The 19,608-nt window shown below is 40.0% G+C and overlaps 1 protein-coding gene across 1 annotated transcript in view; it reads right to left on the bottom strand.

The window, feature by feature from the left end:
* Positions 1 to 19,608, bottom strand: part of LRRC8C (leucine rich repeat containing 8 VRAC subunit C) — an 83,468-nt gene that overhangs the window by 20,253 nt on the left and 43,607 nt on the right. Inside the window, exon 2 of the mRNA XM_019661776.1 lies at positions 17,194 to 17,335. Within this exon, the coding sequence (XP_019517321.1) occupies positions 17,194 to 17,331 (138 nt within the window). The 5' untranslated portion in view covers positions 17,332 to 17,335. The remainder of the gene's footprint in view (positions 1 to 17,193; positions 17,336 to 19,608) is intronic.

Here is a 19,608-nt window from a genome sequence, read left to right as displayed (position 1 = left end):
CAACTGACTTATCTCTGGACACCCTGCAGTTCACTGATAGATCTGTGAGCAGGAGTAAGATGAAAGGAATTGGAAGAGCCATAGAGAAACATAAGCGCTCTGGACTATCCACACACAGTGCACACATAGCACAAAGATACAGAATTCTCAACACTGGCAGCATCCAAATGAACAAACAAAAAACTGTAAGAAATGGATATTTTAAAAAACAATCATTTTAGAAATTTACTATGATAATCACAGAATAATTTGCTATAGTACTCATAATGTTAACTGCCAGGCTGGGCCCAATCTATGTGAAAAATGGATGTTATCCTTTAAGAGAGAGAATAGCTGTGCCTTGTTGTGAGATAATAGAAGGGAAGGCAAGAGTCATGGCAATTCTTAGTCATTTAAATGTGCTGGATGGTAGGGCAATTAATTTTTTTCAGTCATATGCTGTTTGGATATTAAGCTATCTGGAATCCAGAAATACCATTAATTTGGATAAGAAAAGTTCCACACATTCCAGGCAAATAGATCTTTTACCATATAGGGTATTTCAGTTGCGGAGTTTTCCTTTTTTCTGACTCATCTAGATTGATCATCTCTGGGTAGAACTCCACACTCTTCCTTGTCCCTCCTTACTTCTTTCTAGTTGAAAGAGGGCTAGTAGAGATGGTAACATCACAGGAAAAGGATTGAACTTTGTGCTCATAAGGGATTAAGGCTCTGAGTTCAAGCTTCTCCTGGGAGTCATTGCTTTGAAGTTTTTATCCTTGAAGCTGATGTGATATGGGTCTGAAGCTGCCTCTGTGTTGGAAGTGCGTCACATGCTAGGAGGGCCTAGGAGGACAGCTCAGACAAGCTCTCCTGTTGGCTTTAGGGAGAATCAATAATCTCCTCCCCTCCCCTCTTCTCACCTCCCTCTGACTCTTCCTTGTCTGAGGGGTTCCCCTTTTTTTGTTCTGGGCAGGCAGAGATTAAAGTGCAGGGAAAGAGGATAAGGAGACTTCATGCGCTGTCCCTCCACCCCCCTTCTGGTCCAGGTCACACAGGTCTTCAGTGCTTAGCACAGGAAGACCCGTGGCTTATCTGAGGTCTGGCCTAGCTCACTAGGAGATGGATAGCGAGGTTTGGTTTGGGGCCAGAGCTTAGCTTTCGCTCAATGTTCTTGTCCTCTATCTATAAAGCTCCTGCAGAGACAACTGGGATAAGGAAGTGGCTAGCTATGGGAAGGAAGAATTGGGGCGTTGGTCCTTAATCTTAAACCTCTTTCAATTTGTTTGCCAGAGATGCAACTAATCACACTTATGACTTTATTGGAAATCCCCAAAAGAAGACAAGGCATTTGAAGTCTGTATCTGTACTTAAAGAGACTCTAAATAATATTCTGGCACCATTTTCCTTTCACAATAAATCTGTGAAATGGAAATGATGCCTATCCTGCTCATTTAATCAAACTAAGGCTCAGGAAACATTCATGTGTTTTGCCTAAAATTATATGAGAGAGTCCATGTTCTCCATTTGAAGATTTGGGGAAACATTTAACTTTTCTCTTTAAATGTATTTGACCTAACTGAAATTATAAAAATCAACCCAGGTTTTGTATTTCCAGTGATTATATGAGATCTCTTACAAGGTAAAATGATGATGTAGTTGATGGCCTGTTTGTTAGACAAAAGATTTGTGGCTGATATTGCAGAATTTCTAAAAATATGAAATTAAGTGACTCATCAATACACTCATGCACAAAAGTGATCCAGAAGGGAAAATTTCTACAACAGTTTCGCGTCATGCATTAAGCATCTGCTGAGTCCAATATATAACATCTACATTTAAAAAGTAAATATCAACATTCTAAAACATAAGGTAACACATTTGAACTTCAGGTTACGTAGCCTTAGCATTAGGTATCAGTGCAAAAAATCTGACACCAGCTCTGAAGGACTAGTATACCTAGAATAGGGAGATGTCAACTCAGTTTATCAAATAGCTGACTCTAACATTGCCAGTCAGCACAGTTTACTTCTTAGGAAAGTTAATGGTTTGAATTTGCTATACATGATGAAAAGTCACTATGTACATTTAAAAGACTTTATTCCTTTATTCTTGAAAAGAGGAAGTGCTGTTACATCAAAAAAGCTGAAAGTTTTTATTTGCCAGAAGCTTCCAAGGGGATATTTATTAAATTTTACTTTGCCTCACAAGTCTTATCCTTTGTAACATACCATAACATTTATTTCCAGGAATATAATTTAAACCATCCTATGTAGAATATCAAGAAACTTGATTTCACCAGGTGGGCTTAACTGGTTTTCCTCTTTTGTAGCCATTGAAATATCTGGTCATTGCAATATGATACCACACACACACACTGCAGGAATTATCTTATGTTTTAGAAGGATATATATGAAGGCCTGTTTACAGTTTAAACATCTTCAGGACCAAGAGCCATTTTTGTGTTGTCAGAACAGCATAGTGCCGGGCCGGTTGAGTGGCGTGCTGGTTAAGAGTTGGCTTGGGACACCAGCTCTGAGCAGCAGGGCCCTGGTTCGAATCCCACATGAGGGCCAGTGACACTGCACCCTCTACAGCTAAGATGCTGAACAACAGCTTGATCCAGAGCTGGGGTACTGTGAGTCACCAGCGATGGTGTAGGCTGCAGCCACTGCTGCAGTGGGCTGCCATGAGCTACTGTGAGCCGCCGTCCAGAGGCCGGCGATTGATCTGCCTCACCTGGGAAGAGCGCAATGATAATACCAACATGGGCCACTGAAGCAATGTCCTCCACGGCTAGACTAAAGAACAAAAGGACGGCAACTTGTCTGTTCCTTTTCCCTGATTCCTCAGCGCTGTTCCCCTCCCCCATTTCCCAATAAAATCTTAAAAAAAAAAAAAAAAAGAACAGCATAGTGCCTATAACATAGCATACAGAACAAACTGGTACAATGAATGAATGAATGAGTCATTTTTCCTCACCAACTATTTTTTAAGTTCCTTCAGAGCACAGATGGAACTTAAATTACTTTGTATTCCCCATAACACCTAACACAGTGCTGGGAACCTAGTCAACATTCAATAAATATGCACCGATTTATTTGAGTTAAACAGAACACTTCTCCCTATCTCAGATATACACAAACAGAAGCTAGATATTAATCTCTCAAGAACGTTATGAAAGAGATTTTTTACATTAAATGGGAACTTATACTTAGTCACTTCTAAATTCTCTCCCAATTTTGAAATTCTGTTACTTTTATATTTTTGAAGAAATTTAGCTAGTGCAGAGTACAACCATCAGAAATGAGAATAAACCAATACCACAAAAATATCAACATTATTCAAGAACCACTGAATTTCAATGAATTTTTTAAAAAAATCCCTGAAAGATTAAAGTATATTAATGAACATAACCAAGCCCTCAAAAGTTCATTTGAAAATTGGTTGTTTAGAATGAAGGAACCATTCTCCCACAAAACAATATGGAGGTTTTCAGACTCTCAGGGCAACTCAGAAAATCTAATACATGGGCACAAGGACCAGTACTAATACTGTATCAGAACTGAATCACAACTCGTAAAGTGGTTTACCTTGGGATGCTGGCAACGTACTTCTCCATACAACATCTGTATAAATGGGCAATCATCTGGATAAGGAAAACCTGGTTTTCACCATGGCATTCAACTAAAATTTCATTAAAAAACAACAATATACGGCCAAAACATAACTAATACTCAGTTCTGTAAAATATACTCTATTGGTCTCACTGAAAAAAAACTATGACTTGCTCTTACTGAGGTGCCTCAATATCTACAGATTCTTATGTGTTTTTTTTTCTTTTTGCCATAACAGCATGATTTCTTTTCCTACACAAATTATAGCTATAGTTAGTTTTCCTACATATGAACGCACATAACCATGTAGAAATCAGGATTTGTTGATCTCTTATTAGCATACTATTGCAGGACATTCTCAAAGGACTTTTCCCCCAAGTTTATTGCTCAAACTTAAGGCCCTGTCTCATTTCTTTGGCACTGAATTTATGCTAATTATTCTAAGAATGATGACCTGCAGAAGGCCCGTGGTTAATCTCTGATTCCACTAAAGAAAGATCAGATGCTACTGGCTCCTTTTTATACTTTTGGGGGGAGATCTGGTTTTTATTACCTCCTCATTAATTACCCCACACAAAGCTTTCCTCCATCAGTTTTATGATGCAGTTTTAAACTGCATGTTCGTATAATTATTTTTATTATTAAGACAATGAATTCTTAGAGATGCCTAAGCACATTAATGCACTCACTCAACACATTTCTTGGGTGTGTTTTAGGTCTAAGACAAGCAGGTGGGTACAAAGATGAATGAGACACAAATCCTGCCTTTAGCAGCTTGAAGTCCTGTAGGGGCAATGAGATATGCTCTTAACACTTTCTGCCACACTGTGGCTAGATAAGCATTAACCTAGAGGTAAATGCTAATTGCTTTGGAGGTTCATAAGGTCCCAGGTTCCAAACACTGTGGGATTCAATTCTTTGTCCGAACTCTGACAAGTCAGATTTTAAGCTGGAAGCATAAAGCTAAGACACCTGATATTTGTTTGCTCCAGGTTATTATTATGGGTGGTGCTCAATTTAGGTCAATACTGATGGCCAACTTTACAGAATGGATCCAAGCAAGGAAAAACTGAAAGGGGCTACTCTTCCCATGATCCTTCTGTACCTGCCACACTGGCCTCTTCGTTTCCTTTGCCTGGAATGTTCTTTCTCCAGTGTACCTACATACCTCCTTCTCTCAGTTCCTTTAGTTCTGTTCAAATGTCACCTTTTCAGAGAGAACTTCCTTGGCCACCGTATTTAAAGTAGGACCTCTGTCGCGCTCTCTCCTTACATTGCTTTATTTTTCTCAAAGCACTTATAACTAACACTGTATTTTAAATGTATTTGTTTATTTTCTTGTCTGGGTCTTGTCATTTTTTATCACTGCCCAACACCACTGCCTAGAACTATTTATTATGTGTAAAGAACAAGTGAACACGGTTCTTCTGAACCATGGATTTTCCGTGTAGCCTCTCCCCCATCAGCCATCCAGCTCTGAAGGGGCATCTCCAGTGACAGCCCTTCAAGTCCCTGCTGTCTGTTCTCATGTTCCCTCAATCTGCTCACCTCTAGGCTAAGCATACCTTCACGCATACTGTCTTCGGTGTCTCTCTTCTACTGCTCACTGTCTCTTAAGTTATGGTGTAAAATACCCCAAAATGAACATAGTATCTCTGTAATTCAAAGGTACTAGCCCTTTCCCAAGGCGATTAGATGCTCAGTGTACATTAGCACATGACAAACATGTCCCATCTACTCTTCCTCACTCACTCACCCCTTCCTTGCACAGAACAAATTCTGGTAAGCACCTACCTACCCGTGCCCGCTACCATTCTCGATTCTGGGAATATAGGAGTGAACCCATAGATTACACCTGGCCTTAACGAGTTTGTATCAATTAGAGGCAACTCTTCCAACTAGATTTTTGTTTTTGAAATAAAAGAATAATAAATCTTAGCACTAATGGTTTTCCTACTTGTGAAATTTAAGGTTAAGAAATGTCCTGCTTATTTGCATAGAGATTCAGAAGTTTATAATTGAAGAAAAGGAGGAGCTTTAAAAGGAGCATCTGACTCATTCAATAAAGAAAATTTGAAGGAATTAGTTTACATAGTGGGGGTGATTTTTGTGTGTGTGTGTATGGTGGGGAGAAGGGGACCTTCAAGGGCAGAGGGCTGAATTATCCACATTCCTTAAAATGTATAGTTATCAGTTCCTGCAAAGCCCCTACCTTCCCTCCTCCCTTCCTCTTTCTTTCTTTTCTTCCTTCCTTCTTTCTTTCCTTCCTTCCTTTCCTTTAATTCCCTTATGCCACTCTATTCCCTTCCACCACCCTAAGTGAGTACTCTTCATATATTTTTGGTATAAGTTTAACAAGTTTCTCAAAATTGAACTACAATTTAATAAATATTGCATTTAATTCATAAAATAATTTGTGGGGACTGGACATCTTTGTTATGTCAAAACTGTGACATCCAAGGACATACAATATCTTTCCATTTATTCAAATTGTCTTATGTGTCATTTACCAAACATTTAAAAGTTTTCCATAAAGTTCTTGTGTATTCTTGGTTGTCTTACTTCCTAGATACTTGATAGTTTTTGCTGCTATTTTGAATGGTATCTTATTTTTTGTTACATCTATTAGTTGGTATGTATCTTTCTAGTTGGGAATGTTTAATTTCATATTTTAAAATGTGGGTAAAAAACAATACTTGATTTTTTTTTTTTTACAACAAAGGCTAGGTGTAAAACAATAGGAATTGTAAAATAAACCTAACAGGAACGAAGGAGTTTACAAAGGAAAACAGTAGCATAGGGAAAGAAGGAACAGCACCCTTTATATTGAAGGGAAAACTCCAGATATAACCTAGAAATTTCCTAGCCTTGCAATTAAAATGGCATCCCAAAGTCAGCCTAATCCTTACCACAGGGCCCCAGTGTGGCTGAGAGAATCGAGATGCTGTCAGTGTTCTCAGTGAAACGGGAAAGACAGAACTTGAGAAGAACCAAGTGAGGGCAGAAGAAGAGTGAGTGTTTGTCTGATAGGATTAGGGGACTGCGGAAGGCCTCCAAGTTCAGGGTCCTGATTAGAAATATAAGATCATCTCATCGGTTTCATAGCAAACCTACTTAATAGAGACCTTTGGTGATTTACGACCCAGGATCAATAACAGAGGCTAAATATATGGTGAATCTCATTTTGCTTCTTACAGAAACAAAAACAAAAACAAAAACCCAGTACTCTGTCAGTGCTTTGTTATTTGAGGGAGAAGATGTATTACTAAACAATCAATAGGCAACATGAGCAAAACAATCCAGAACAGCGAGATAAGAGGAAACGTTCCTTATTCACTGACTGGCATTGGGCGGCATCAGATGAGCTGAGAAAAGCACTGAGATTCATGCCCTGTGCTCAACCCAAGAGCGTGAGGTGAAAGGCACTAATATATTATTCTTGTGGCCAGGGATTCACTGCACATTCAATTGTCACAGTGATAGATGACAAGAAGTAAGTCCTAGGGAAGATAAAAAGTATCAGTTTGAATAAACCACTATAACAAGGAAGTCCTAACTAAGGCCTATTTATTGTTACTAGATGTAACAGGGATTTTAAAATAGTGTTTTTCTCTTATAGCATCCACCACTATACCTACAGAGATGAGGAAGGCTGTTCTTTAAAATTGTTTTCACCATTAATTACTTTTGTTTTATATTCCCCAAAGGCCCAAAAAGAATGATGACATATGGGTACATAAAAACTTTATAAAACATGGATGAGGTATTCATTTTAAGCCTACCCATTAGTGCTATCTGCTATTTCATCAGTATTCTGGGTTTTGCCTTAAACAATAGGCTAATATAAGTAAGAATTGCTGAGCCTCCATCTATAAATCCAGATTTGGCAAAAGAAAAAGAGCTACTAGAAATCCAGATCGTATGGGACAGAGCATGGAAGGCAGAGACAGGAGCCAGAATTCAGAACACATTATTAAAATAAACTCTGAAATAGCCCTGGAGTCTAACATTTCCCATCTGAGGGCCATTTGCCATGGAGTTGACACTGATGGTTCTAAATCAGAGAAGCAGAAGTTAGCTTCAGTGTGTACCAAAAATCAAAGTGGGGATCAACTCCAACCAACAAGCTCAGATGTCCCAAGTTCTTCTCCAGTGTCACCCTGCTGGCCAGTTTGTTCCTGGGGATTAGGTTATGTCTGCAAAACTTTTTTGTAGGTGGTTTCAAGCCATTGCAATCACTCTCTTCACTTCCCCCTCCCCCCTCCCCCTTAATTCAGAAAGCAGGAAATGTTTTTCCTGCCTAACAGTCACAGAGCAGTCCCTTAGGGTTTCCAGGGGGCTTGTATCTTCCAGTTCCTGTTTCTGGTTTCTAACTGCTAACTCTATATTTGGTAATGGCCTGCCTGTGGGCTGTTTTGGATTTGGTCATAATAAGATAACCTGGAGTCACTGAGCAGAGATCTATAAAGCAATCTTATTTTTCCAGGAAGCAACATGCTGACCTTTCAGGATCTGGTCTATTTTATTGAGTGTGTGGAGTTTTTGAAGAGTGTTGTTTATATAGCACCGAGTTGGGTGTTTACACTATTGGTCCTTGAGGTATATGACTGTACAGGAATAAAATACTACAGGCAGTCTCCTGGTTTACAGTGAGTTTGTATTTGTTTCTTATGTGGGCTGATATAATCGAAGGAATGCTCTTTATGCATACTCTTATTCCACAGAAGCCTTGAAATAGCTACTTGCTTAGAAACGACCAATATTTGCCAGATGAGTAAGAAAAGAGCTTTGACTCGAATTCTTTTACACCAGGGCAAGAAAGAATCAACACCCTACTGACAATTACTTCCACTTTCCTCCAGTATTCTCAAAGCTATGTAGTGTTAAATCTACATGAACACAATTTTTTAGGAGCAAACATAATCAACTATTATTTGCCATGAAAAGAAGCGACTTANGGCTGGGTAAAAAGTCTGTTTTTATTGGTTGCTCATTTCACTGATAGCAACAGGAAAAGGAGAAAGAAAAACCATCCCCTAGCACCTCTGAGGCATGGAATTGACGTCCTTAGAAACATATTCAAGGGGTTGGACTGATGAGCTGATTAAAACTTGACTTTTTGAAGTTATGAATTATCTCAGTGGTAAGGTATAACAACAGTACACTTGCAATAGGGTTCATCTGTACATGATTAAAAACCAGACATCAAGAAAATCTTCTCGAGTTAAGTATCATCAGAAATGTCTATGCTTGAGGAACATTAAATGCCATTAGTCTGGTAGAGGAATTAAACATTGAAAAACTTACAACATAATTTCCTGAGACATTACTACACAGAACAAGAATATACAGTTAAACAGAACTGGAGCAGTTTCTGAAGTCCTGATTCTCTTTATCATAGCATCTAAGAAAAAACAGTATAATTGTCTATTTACTTATCATTTTACCTCCTAGACCAGGAACTCCTTAAAGGCAGGCCTCATCCTTGTTGACATTGCCTGGCACAAAGTAGGTATGCAGTACATATGAGAAGAATAAATACTGTGCCCCCATCACCCGAAGGAAAACAAACCACAACAATAGCTAGTGCACACATTTATAAAATCAGATGCCAGTGAACATCTGGAAATATTTGGCTTCCAGTTACTTTCCTTTGAGATGAAACAATTCATTTCACACATCCTCCAAATTGCCAAATGATGTCAGCCTAGTGATTCCCAAAGCCAGAGCTAAGTGCTGACTCATTTAAGATACACAAAGAGTGCCAGATTTGGGAAGCATTATCCATTTATGCCTAAGTAAAAAAGAAACCATCACATTTACATGAGGAGCATGTCTACATTTTTATATCACTTAATAAAGGCAATTCTACTACCACTGTAATATAGACACAATGGTTTTCCATGGGTAAGGGTTATTATACGTATTTTGAATGTTAATTTTTGTCCCCCTTGGTGAGTCTGAGACTTTCTAGCTATCAAGAATGCATTCATTTCCTGTATCTTAGCTGTATCTACATTGTGTTTTCTTCTCCTTCTTGAGGAAAACTGCTCCAGGACACAAAAGGAATTGGAAAAAAAAAATATGAGGGAGTGAATGAGACTCAAAACTGTTTTCATTTTGCTTCATGGCATCTTTCCATAAACCAAGTAGACCAGTGAATTATTTGACCTATGGCAATTTAAGATTTAAGTGGAAAGCATCCATTTCAAAGTCAAAGCCATATGAGAAAATTCAGTGGATTTATAAAAACTATGGATAAACATTAGGAACATACAGTTTATGATTCATAAGAGAAACAATTTGTTACAGTTGTTTGAAAATTTGAAGTATTTATAATAATGCTCTTGAAATAATGAAGGAAAAGCTATTTTTGAAGCAATCCTCTGAAACTGAACTCTTATTTCTCAACTGACTTATCTCTGGACACCCTGCAGTTCACTGATAGATCTGTGAGCAGGAGTAAGATGAAAGGAATTGGAAGAGCCATAGAGAAACATAAGNTGTCTATCTTGCACTTAGAACAGATCTTTTACCCATGCGTGGTTTTGTAATAACATCATGCATTGGTCATCTGGAAAATATTGGATCACTGAGTTATGCAGCTTGTCCAAATGCTGACAAATTGTATTTAAAAATCATATTCATTAATTTCACCACTGCTTTTGTCGGAAAAGTGCTTAAGTAATGGGAAGCCGTCAAACTCATCACTTGAAAGTCTGAATTTCATTTCTGGCAACCAATATTATCAGTTGTTTTCCTTAAAGTGTCAGGCTCACTTTATTCATTTTGAAAAAACATATTCCACATACTTAGGTCTGAATAATCAGTTATTTTATTCAAGTAAAAATGGTGTAATATGATAAAGGAGCCAATTCAGCTTTCAACTCAAATAAAGACTTTTGCTTGAGACACCCATTGTACTTTGAAAAGGTAGCAAAAGTAGTTTCTGTGTTCTTCCCTCCATGACACAGTGTATTAATATAATATGCAGCCAAAGGTTGAGTTATTAAAATAATGATTTTACTGCTTCAATGAAGATGTTAAATGAAATTGGCAATTAAAAAAAAAAAGTTGTGTATGCCAATGAAGAATACAATCTCTACAGTAAAGTCTGGTGTCTCTATTTTGGTTCATGCTAAGGTGCCTTACCCACCATACCTTTTGTGCCATCAGTGAAAATGGCAAAAAAAAATCTTAGCATTAAAATATAGTTTTGAGGGCCAGCTGAGTGGCGCGTTGGTTAAGAACTGGCTTGGGACACCAGAGGACCCCGGTTCGGATCCCACATATGAGGGCCAGTGACACTGCCCTCTGAAGAACAAAAGGACAGCAACTTGTCTGTTCCCCTTCCCCGATTCCCCAGTGCTGCTCTCCTCCCCCAATTCCCCAATAAAATCTTAAAAAAAAAATATATATATATAGTTTTGACCTTATGGACTCCCTAAAAAGGTTCAGGCTACCAGGGTTCCATGAACCACACTTTGAGAACCACTAAGGTAGAGGCTCAATGTCCCTTTCTTTATCTATGGCTCTCCTTGAGAAAGCAAAGCCTGAGCACTCATTACAGGTAAGGTGCCCCAAGACTTTTGCTACGTTGACTTTATAGGCATCATTCTCTCAGTATGGAAAATAAAGACAAACTAAGACTCTAAGAAACTTAAGTACTAGCCACCGCTTCCTAATACTGGCACAGCCTAGTTAAGATGGATCACAAGGCTTGTCAGAGAAACAGCTGGTCCAGATGACAGCCTTTTAGTGTTATAACTCAACTCTTAATGCACTTAACCTCTTTTGGGTAAGTGTGTGTGTGTGTATGTCTGCATGTGTATGTACATGCTTATATATGTATGTACATATATACTACATATGACTGTATGTAGATAGGTGTCTAAGATACACACAGATGTATAATACACACTGAGACTTTATTGTTTTAACACATTACAAAGCTCAAAGCCAATATCTAATACAGCATTAATTTTTAGAATTACAGTAATACCTTGGTTTGCAAGCATAATTTGTTCCGGAAACAAACTACTCGTATTGCAAGACATCGCTCGTATACCACGTTAAAGCGTATTAGAAATGTTTGCTCGTCTTGCAGAACACTTGCAAACCATGTTACTCACAATCCAAGGTTTTACTGTATTTTTGATGCAAAAAAAGTGTGGGGGGAGGTAAAGGAAGAGTTCACTAAAAAGCTCCAAGACTGAAAACAGGGTGGATGGACCTTTGACTTTCTTAATTGAAAAAATTTGTAGTATTCTTCTTTCACAAATTTCAGCACCTCTGAAAGTCATGCATTACAGTGACAACTATACTTAATTTCTCTTTCATTATCATTATAGTTCCCAAGTGATTTCCCAAGTGATTTGTGACCATTTCAAGAGTTATCATTTTAAGCTGAAGGAACCACTTCTGAATAAACTGCTAGGTATAAATAGTTTTTTTTTCCCCTGAAGATCAATCAGCATAATTTCATTTCAATTTAATTTTTTTGTTGTTGTTTTAGAAATGGAAATAATTGTTTTTATCCTTCTTCCAACTCCAATTTTCAACTTGTTATGTAAGATTTTAGCTTGGCTAATTAAATAATGTCATTGGAAAGATGGTATTTCAAATTCAATCAAGAGNAAATAGTCTTTCAAAAAAATCTAACCTGTAAATAAGAAAATTTACTTTTAACTTTCTACTTTCCCTTTTAGTCATTTTGTGTTTGTTTTTATACTTAAAATCCTATTTTATAAGCCATCAGTTGGCCACATAATCTGTGCAATTGTAATGGTTTCATAATATTGCACAGCAGCGTGCAGAGGGGTGCAAGACACATGCTGGAGAAATCAGCCTCAGACTTGAACCCTTGCTGCCTCCCTCTTGGCTTTCGGACAAGTCACTGAACCTGCCATTCTTCAGACTTCTCATCTGAAAAACGGGACTAATCTACCTCCACAGGTTGGCTCTGGGAGCTAAAGTACATATAGATTCTAGCACAGGTTCCCTTACCAGTGTCGCTCAATGGAAATGCTATTATTAGCTTTCTGGGTAGGACAATTCTTGTCTTGTGTGGGAATCTCCCATCCATTGCAGGATGCCCCCTAAAATGCCATCTGTGCCAATCAATGAGGGCTTTGTGACATGATCATACTACATCTGTGTACACTGATTTTTTTCCTTCCATTCTTCTTTTTCTAATATGCATTTTGATTTTGTATACTCATTCTTTGAGACTTAGCTCAATTTTTACCTCCTTACGTCCCTAACTCCCAGTAGCTGAGATGATAACATCATATTTAAGCCCTTGAAGCCTACCATCATTAAGGCACTTACACACTGAATGGTATTGCTTATGTAGTATTTCTATGGTCTTTAGACTATTAGTGATCTGATGGCAGGGGCTGTGCTGTATTTTTCTCTCAGTGGCTGGCACCCCACACAATGCCTGATAAGTCACTGGTGCTGAGAGACGTTTGCTGAATTCAATGGCCCACCCCATATGCATTGTGAGCCTGGTAGCCTTCAGATTCTGATGCGATAGTTCTCTGGGGCATCTCACTTTTTTTAGAACCTTGACATCTCAGACTACATGTCCTGTACCCAGTCAACTGGCATCCATTTTCCTTTTAAAGGCTGCAGGGAGGAAATGGGTCTGTGCGTGAAGGGTCCAGGTTAGGTCTCTATCAGAGAAGCAGCACTGAACATGGGAGGTGGTGGCGGTGGTGCTGGGCGCCAAGTGGGAAGAGCCAAGAGGTGCTGTACAGCAGAGGCACACGATGGGGCTGTGTGTGGTCCGGGAAGACGATTCTGACCAAGGTACAGGAAAAGATGCTTACGCTGTGCTTGAATTCCCTCCTGCACATCTCCTAAATGGTGCTCATTATAAATATTTCCATAGGTACACATTCTCGTGTTCATTCATTTTGTTCCAAGTTAACTATGAGTTCTTAAAGATTTTCTGTGAGTTTTCTTGTCTGCATTTCATCCTGCCGTGGAATATGTAAACAAGAGAAATGGTTCCTGTGTTTGCCAAGCAGACCCTGTGGCAAACAGCGCTGGGTGCTATGGCCCAGTAATAAAGTAGGGCCGATGTCCAGCCTTCCTGCTGATCTATGTCACCTCCTCCTACGAGCTCCCAAGCTGGCCATTCCAAATTTCTGCCCTTCTCCTTGAGGACCCTGCTCCACTACCTTCTTTGTTGTCACATTCTGCTACTTCCCTTACCATCACAACTCCCAGCGATGTGTCCCGTTCTACTTCCCAGAAGCCGTAAGGCATACACTCCCATCTTTCTGTGCCTCTCTCGTCCCTCTGCCCCCAATACAGTGCGTCTGTAGCCACCATTCTCACGTTGGTGGAAGATGCTCCCTCCATCCAAGTCAAGGGTAATCCTTCCACCGGGATCCATCACCTCCTTCCTCCTGAAGGCGGCTATCCTTCACTTCCCTGGACTCCTGGGTCTTCTATTGAACTGCTTCCTTAACATCTCTACTTGGGCACCTAACACATAGCTCACACTTAACATGCTCAAAAGCTTTTCCCAGTTGCTTAGACCTAACGCTGTTAGAGTTATTCTTGACTTCTCTTTTTCTCTCATACCTCACATCCTAGTCCAAGCCATCTGACTAATGTCTTGCCTGGATACTTGCACTAGCCTTCTATTATAAATAATCACCCTGCTTCTGTCCTTGCCCCTACACTGCACTTTCAGCAGCTAGAGTGGTCTTAAAATCTAAGTCACATAATGGCAACCCTCTCCTCAAAATCCTCCAAACATGTCCCATCTCACTCACTCCGAGCAAAGCCAAGATCTCTACAGTGGCCTACAGGCCTCACCTCCTCCGGCACCCCTCAGGCCTCCTTCTCGACTCCTTCCCTCGCTCACGCTGAAGCAGCACACGGGCCTCCTGGCTTCCCCTGTCACATGCCAGGGGCACCCTGCTTCAGGCTATAACATCACCTGGGGTCTTTCTAGGATCACCTCCACATTCAGACTTATATGATCATCATACACCTCATTTGGTACCAGAATCACTTAGAAAGACACAGGCCCGGTTGTCAGCTTGCCAGCAAGGCAGCATCAGGCTTTCCTCCTTTGGGGGGATCGTCACAACTCTCTTGTGTAGTGCTCTACACTACTGCCCAGGAGCTGGCCTCCCCGCGAGCCTCTCCTCCCTGGATCGTCTCAGGTGCAAGGAAAAGGGATCCACCATAGGGGGCATTCTGCATTTACCTGGGCCTAAAAGCCCTATCTCCAAAGGAGCCAATATCTCTTGTAACTCAACAGATAACATCTTCCATGTGTCAGAGGAAGTGACACATGCTCAGTTATAAGTGTCATCACAATCACAGAGGTCCCACGGTATGCCTTCCTACCGGGTGTTTATCATTCCCCAGCCCACATGCATTCACCAGACAGCAGTCATTTATACCATAAGATGTGTTGCCTAGAGACACCACAACATCCCTCCTTTGTTAGGTCTCCAGGATAACAGAGCTAGAATGTTCAGAAAGTCAAATTCTCCTCCAGATGGGGAATGGTCCTGTGAGCCCTCTGTCTATGTGTCCCTTGCTCTTGCTGTCCCCTCTGCCTGGAAGTCTCCTCCCTGGACATCTGCATGGCTTGCTCCTGTTTTGCTCCTTCAACTCCTTGGTCAAAGTTACCTTCTCGGTGACGCCTTCCCAGGCCTCCTTATTCAAGAACTGCAACTCCTAATCTCAGCTGCTGGGACCTCCTATCATCCTCGTATGTTTTATTTTCTTTTCCATTGGTCTTATTACCTTCTAATATATATCATTTACTAAACTTTCCTTATTTTGCTTGCTTTCCACATAGGCTGGGAAATTTGTCTTTTATTTTTTTCCTCCTGCATTGGTAATTCTTGGTACCTAGAACACTGTCTGGCACACAGTAGGTTCTTCAACCAATATTTATTTTATTTATGAATGAATTTATGCCCTTTCTCTCTTTCAAACTCTAGTTTTTCATTGATATCCTTTTTGGGGGATGGGGAAGGGCAAAATCTGTTCAGCTGACAAATAAAAGGCAGCATGGTGTTAGGGATTAAGAACAGGGAATTGAAGGCCAAACTGTCTGGATTTGAATAAGAGCCTTGCCACCCGCCTTGGGAGGTTTCCCTAACCTCTCCGTACCTTAGTTGTCTCATCTGGAAATAGGGATAATAATAGTACCTCCATCTCAGATTTGCCATGAGAATGAAACGAGTTAAAACATGTGTAACATGTTCAGAAGAGTGCCTGACACATAGGATGCACTTTGTGTTAACTATTATTAAAATCAACTTTAGAAAGGCTTTTATTTGTCCTCTGTACCACTTCTAGCTGTTCCCCCCTCTTCCAAGTTCCTCTTCCTCTCAGCTGATTTACTTGAAAGTTACATTTACACCCCCCACCCCCCCTGGCTTTTACTTTAACTTCCTTTCTCTTTTCCAACTGAAACTAAGATTTCTAGTGACCTATCTGCTACTTTTCTCTTCTTCGTCCATGAGTTAGTTGTACTGCCTGCCACCATAAGCCATACCTGCCTTTGATTTCTGAGCCCCTCCTTTCTCCTGGTTTCTACTGGTTCTTACAGCGGCCCCTTCTCAGTCGTCTTCAGATGTCCCCCTTTTCCCTTCATTCACTCTTTAATGTTATACCTAATGAAATCTCACTCACCACATTCTTCTTGGGTGATTCCATTCACAGGCATGGCCTCAACTCTCACACTGATTGCATAATGAGAGCCAGTTCTACTGACAGTTTCCCAAAGATGCCATGTTCTTTCTTACATCCATGACTTAGACTTTCTGTCCTCATCCTTGGCACTTCCCCCCACCCTCATCTCCCTCTCTCTAACTTTAGCTGGTTCCAAATTTAAATACAACCATCCCCTTTTCTCTTGTTCCCAAGCAAGTGCCCACCCCACCGACCTGCCCGTGCTCCCTTAGTGCTTTAGGGGTGCCTTTGTCATTGTATAACCCAACCTTTTTTGATTGCTGGCTTATTTTTCCCCTAGAAATGAACTGCTTATAGCCATATACGTCCTCAAAGTATGGCACCCGGCACATAGTAGGTACACACAAAAAAATCTGGATTCAAAATATGATTACATAGCATCTATGTAGAATAAATTTTGACTGCGTTACATTTTAATTCAGAACTAAACATTGGGTAAAATAATGATATCTCATTAAAACGTTCTTCCAGAAAATCTTATTAGGGGTTAGTACAAGGGGTAAGGAAAAGAAAGTTCCATTTTGGCAATATAAGTGGCACTGTGTATACACATGATATATTTTACTATAAAGCCAACTTTGAAAGATAAGGGACTCCCTTTGATGTTAGTAACATCGAATATTACTTGACTCTAGTCGACTGCTGTTTGTGCTTAGGGAAACCTTATGAGTACCATATTTACCTTATTAGGAGAGCTCAGTAAATCAGTATTTCAGGCTCCCTGCCATGATTATAAACACATACACAAGTAGAGAAGAGCAACTAATATTTACTTGGTCTAAAATCACCCAGCCAACTCTTTTAAGAGGTTTCAATGGCTGTCTTGGTCTGGCTCCCATTCTGACAGGAGTCTAGCACCTACCTGTAAAGTACATCCGAACACACCGATCATCAGCATGGCCACTGAAAGGTAGTCGGTAAACACGTCCCACCATGGCTTCAGCACACGGAAGGCAGGCTGCTGCTCTGAGAACTGCCGGAATTCTGTCACCGGAATCATGTTTCTGAGAAAGGAGAGATGACACTTGAATTAATTGATCTTCATGCACAACATACTCCATTGTTAACATCATTCAAAATCCTGCTTCAACCCACCAGAAACAGCAGTCTGAGTTAGCCAGACCAGGAGCTATCATGGCACCTCTGTGTATTCCTAAGCCACTGACTAAGACAGTTGAAATATGGGGCCCTACATGAAAAACACAAGTACCTTTACTAACTTATTGTCCAATAAGCAGGTTCTCTTTGGCTCCACGTGGGCCAGAGAGACACCCCATGGCCAGAGCAGTCTCCAAGTCCATTATTTTCTGGACTCTTCCCTTCCCCAGAACAGAACATGAGGATGCCAGCAGGAGTAGAGCCCATCCTTTGAGATGTTTTGCTATTAACCTTACCATCTTGGATTGCTGCTTTAATCTATTTTTTTAAGTGTAATCTCAGCGTTCGTTTGTGTTAATAATCTACTGAGCTCTATTTGTAAAGCATTTTGCTTGCTCCCTGGGGAAGGTAGATGCCTTTGCCACATGGTCCTTGTCCTGTAAGAGGGAAGATCTCATTGGTGGTGGGGTTAGGGAGGGCTTCATTTTTCTTGCTCCTCCATTTTAGTGGTCCCTGTACTTCTGACTTCATTCCTTTTCTCTCTTTCCTTTACTCCTCCTATTTTACTGTGAACCTCAAACTTATCCTGATCTTCTCCTCTGGGAAATCAGCTGGCCCCCAAACACCTATCTCTATCCAAATGACAGAAGGGAAGTGAATAGGGTGCACCTGGCTCTGGGAAAAGGGTAAAGAGGTGCCTCCTTTTCTTACTCCACATTCTCCTTTCTTACTGCTCAGACCAGCTGCCGTCAGTATGACCCAGGCCTTGAAATCATCCTGCTACTGTGAGAAGGAACATTGTTTCCTTATCTTATGGCAACGAATAAGGACAGCCCATGAGGGTTATAAGAATATTTCTCTCCCTTTTGCCATCTTTGGATCCAATACTCTAGCTCTCCATATTTGTCCTTGTTACTAAAGAGTCTAACTAAAGGGCAGGGGAAAGGCTCCATTCGGTGCACATTCTCCCAAGCCTGTTTCCTAGATCTTCCTTTCCTGACACTGAATTAAATAAAGGCTGTACAATACACAGCGCAAAGACAATCCTTTGAATTCACTGGTGGTTATCTTTGGAAACTGTTATAACATTCTCTATTTTGTCTTACTGCTTTCTCTGACTTTTTCTTAGGCAGTAATTGTCTTCCTTTTTAGATCGGTTCCTTAACACAATGCTGAAAATTAAACTGCTTGGCTCTGCTCTCACTTATGACCTACTTACTTGACATCTGTGCAGCATTTAATATGATTTTCTTATTTTACCAAAACACAACTTTCTTAACTTCATTCTGTTACTACCACAGGATGCAAGCTTCTTGAAGGTAGAACCTATGTTATGCACACATGTGTTCTCAAAACATATGTTACAGGCAAGCCACACAAGCTAAATAAATAACTTTGTGTATTCCTAGTGTCATTAAAATTTCATGCTAGCTCAAACTTTGATTTTTCTGAAATTTCATGACGTCTTTTCTTCTCAGTGAATTATTACAATCTCACTGCTCCAAATGTTTTTTAGTCACAGTTGTTCCAGCAGCAGTCACAGACAGGCACTATCTCATCTTAATTTCTAAGTTTGCTTTCCAGAAGCTATTGTCTTATTCTATTTTGCATCCCCATCACTTACCACAATGTTCGGCATACAAGACGCCCTGAACAACTGTCTGTTGGATAAATGAATGAGTAATTCAAATACTTGTCCAAACCAGATTTGGGCTGACCCTACTCGGCTTTAGTGACAGCGCTGACAAGTTCAGTACGTGGGCTCTAGTCTATATTCTTTGACAGATTTGGTTGCTGTGTACTTCACGATAAGTTTCTGGGCAGCTTGGAGGGACCCGGGCTTGCTCTTTGAATTGGGGAACAATATCAGGAATAAAATGTACTACAGTACAGCAGTGGTTCTCAAACTTTTTGGTTTCAGAACTCCTTCACACTCTAAAACACAGCGAGGAGGACCTCACAGAATATTTTTTATGTGGGCTAACACTACCAATATTTACCATACCAGAAATTAAGGACAAGAAATCCTTTATTGAATTTATTGGGGTGACATTTCTTAATAAGGTTATCTTTTAAAATATATATAAACTCACTTAAAAATAATAAATCCATTACATGTTAACATAAATTATACTGTGAAAAATAACAATATTCTCAACAACAACCAAATAATGAAAAT

The sequence above is a fragment of the Hipposideros armiger genome, unplaced genomic scaffold, assembly GCF_001890085.2.
Source record: "Hipposideros armiger isolate ML-2016 unplaced genomic scaffold, ASM189008v1 scaffold_361, whole genome shotgun sequence".
NCBI classification, from domain to species: domain Eukaryota; kingdom Metazoa; phylum Chordata; class Mammalia; order Chiroptera; family Hipposideridae; genus Hipposideros; species Hipposideros armiger.
This window is presented reverse-complemented; position numbering and strand designations above follow the sequence as displayed.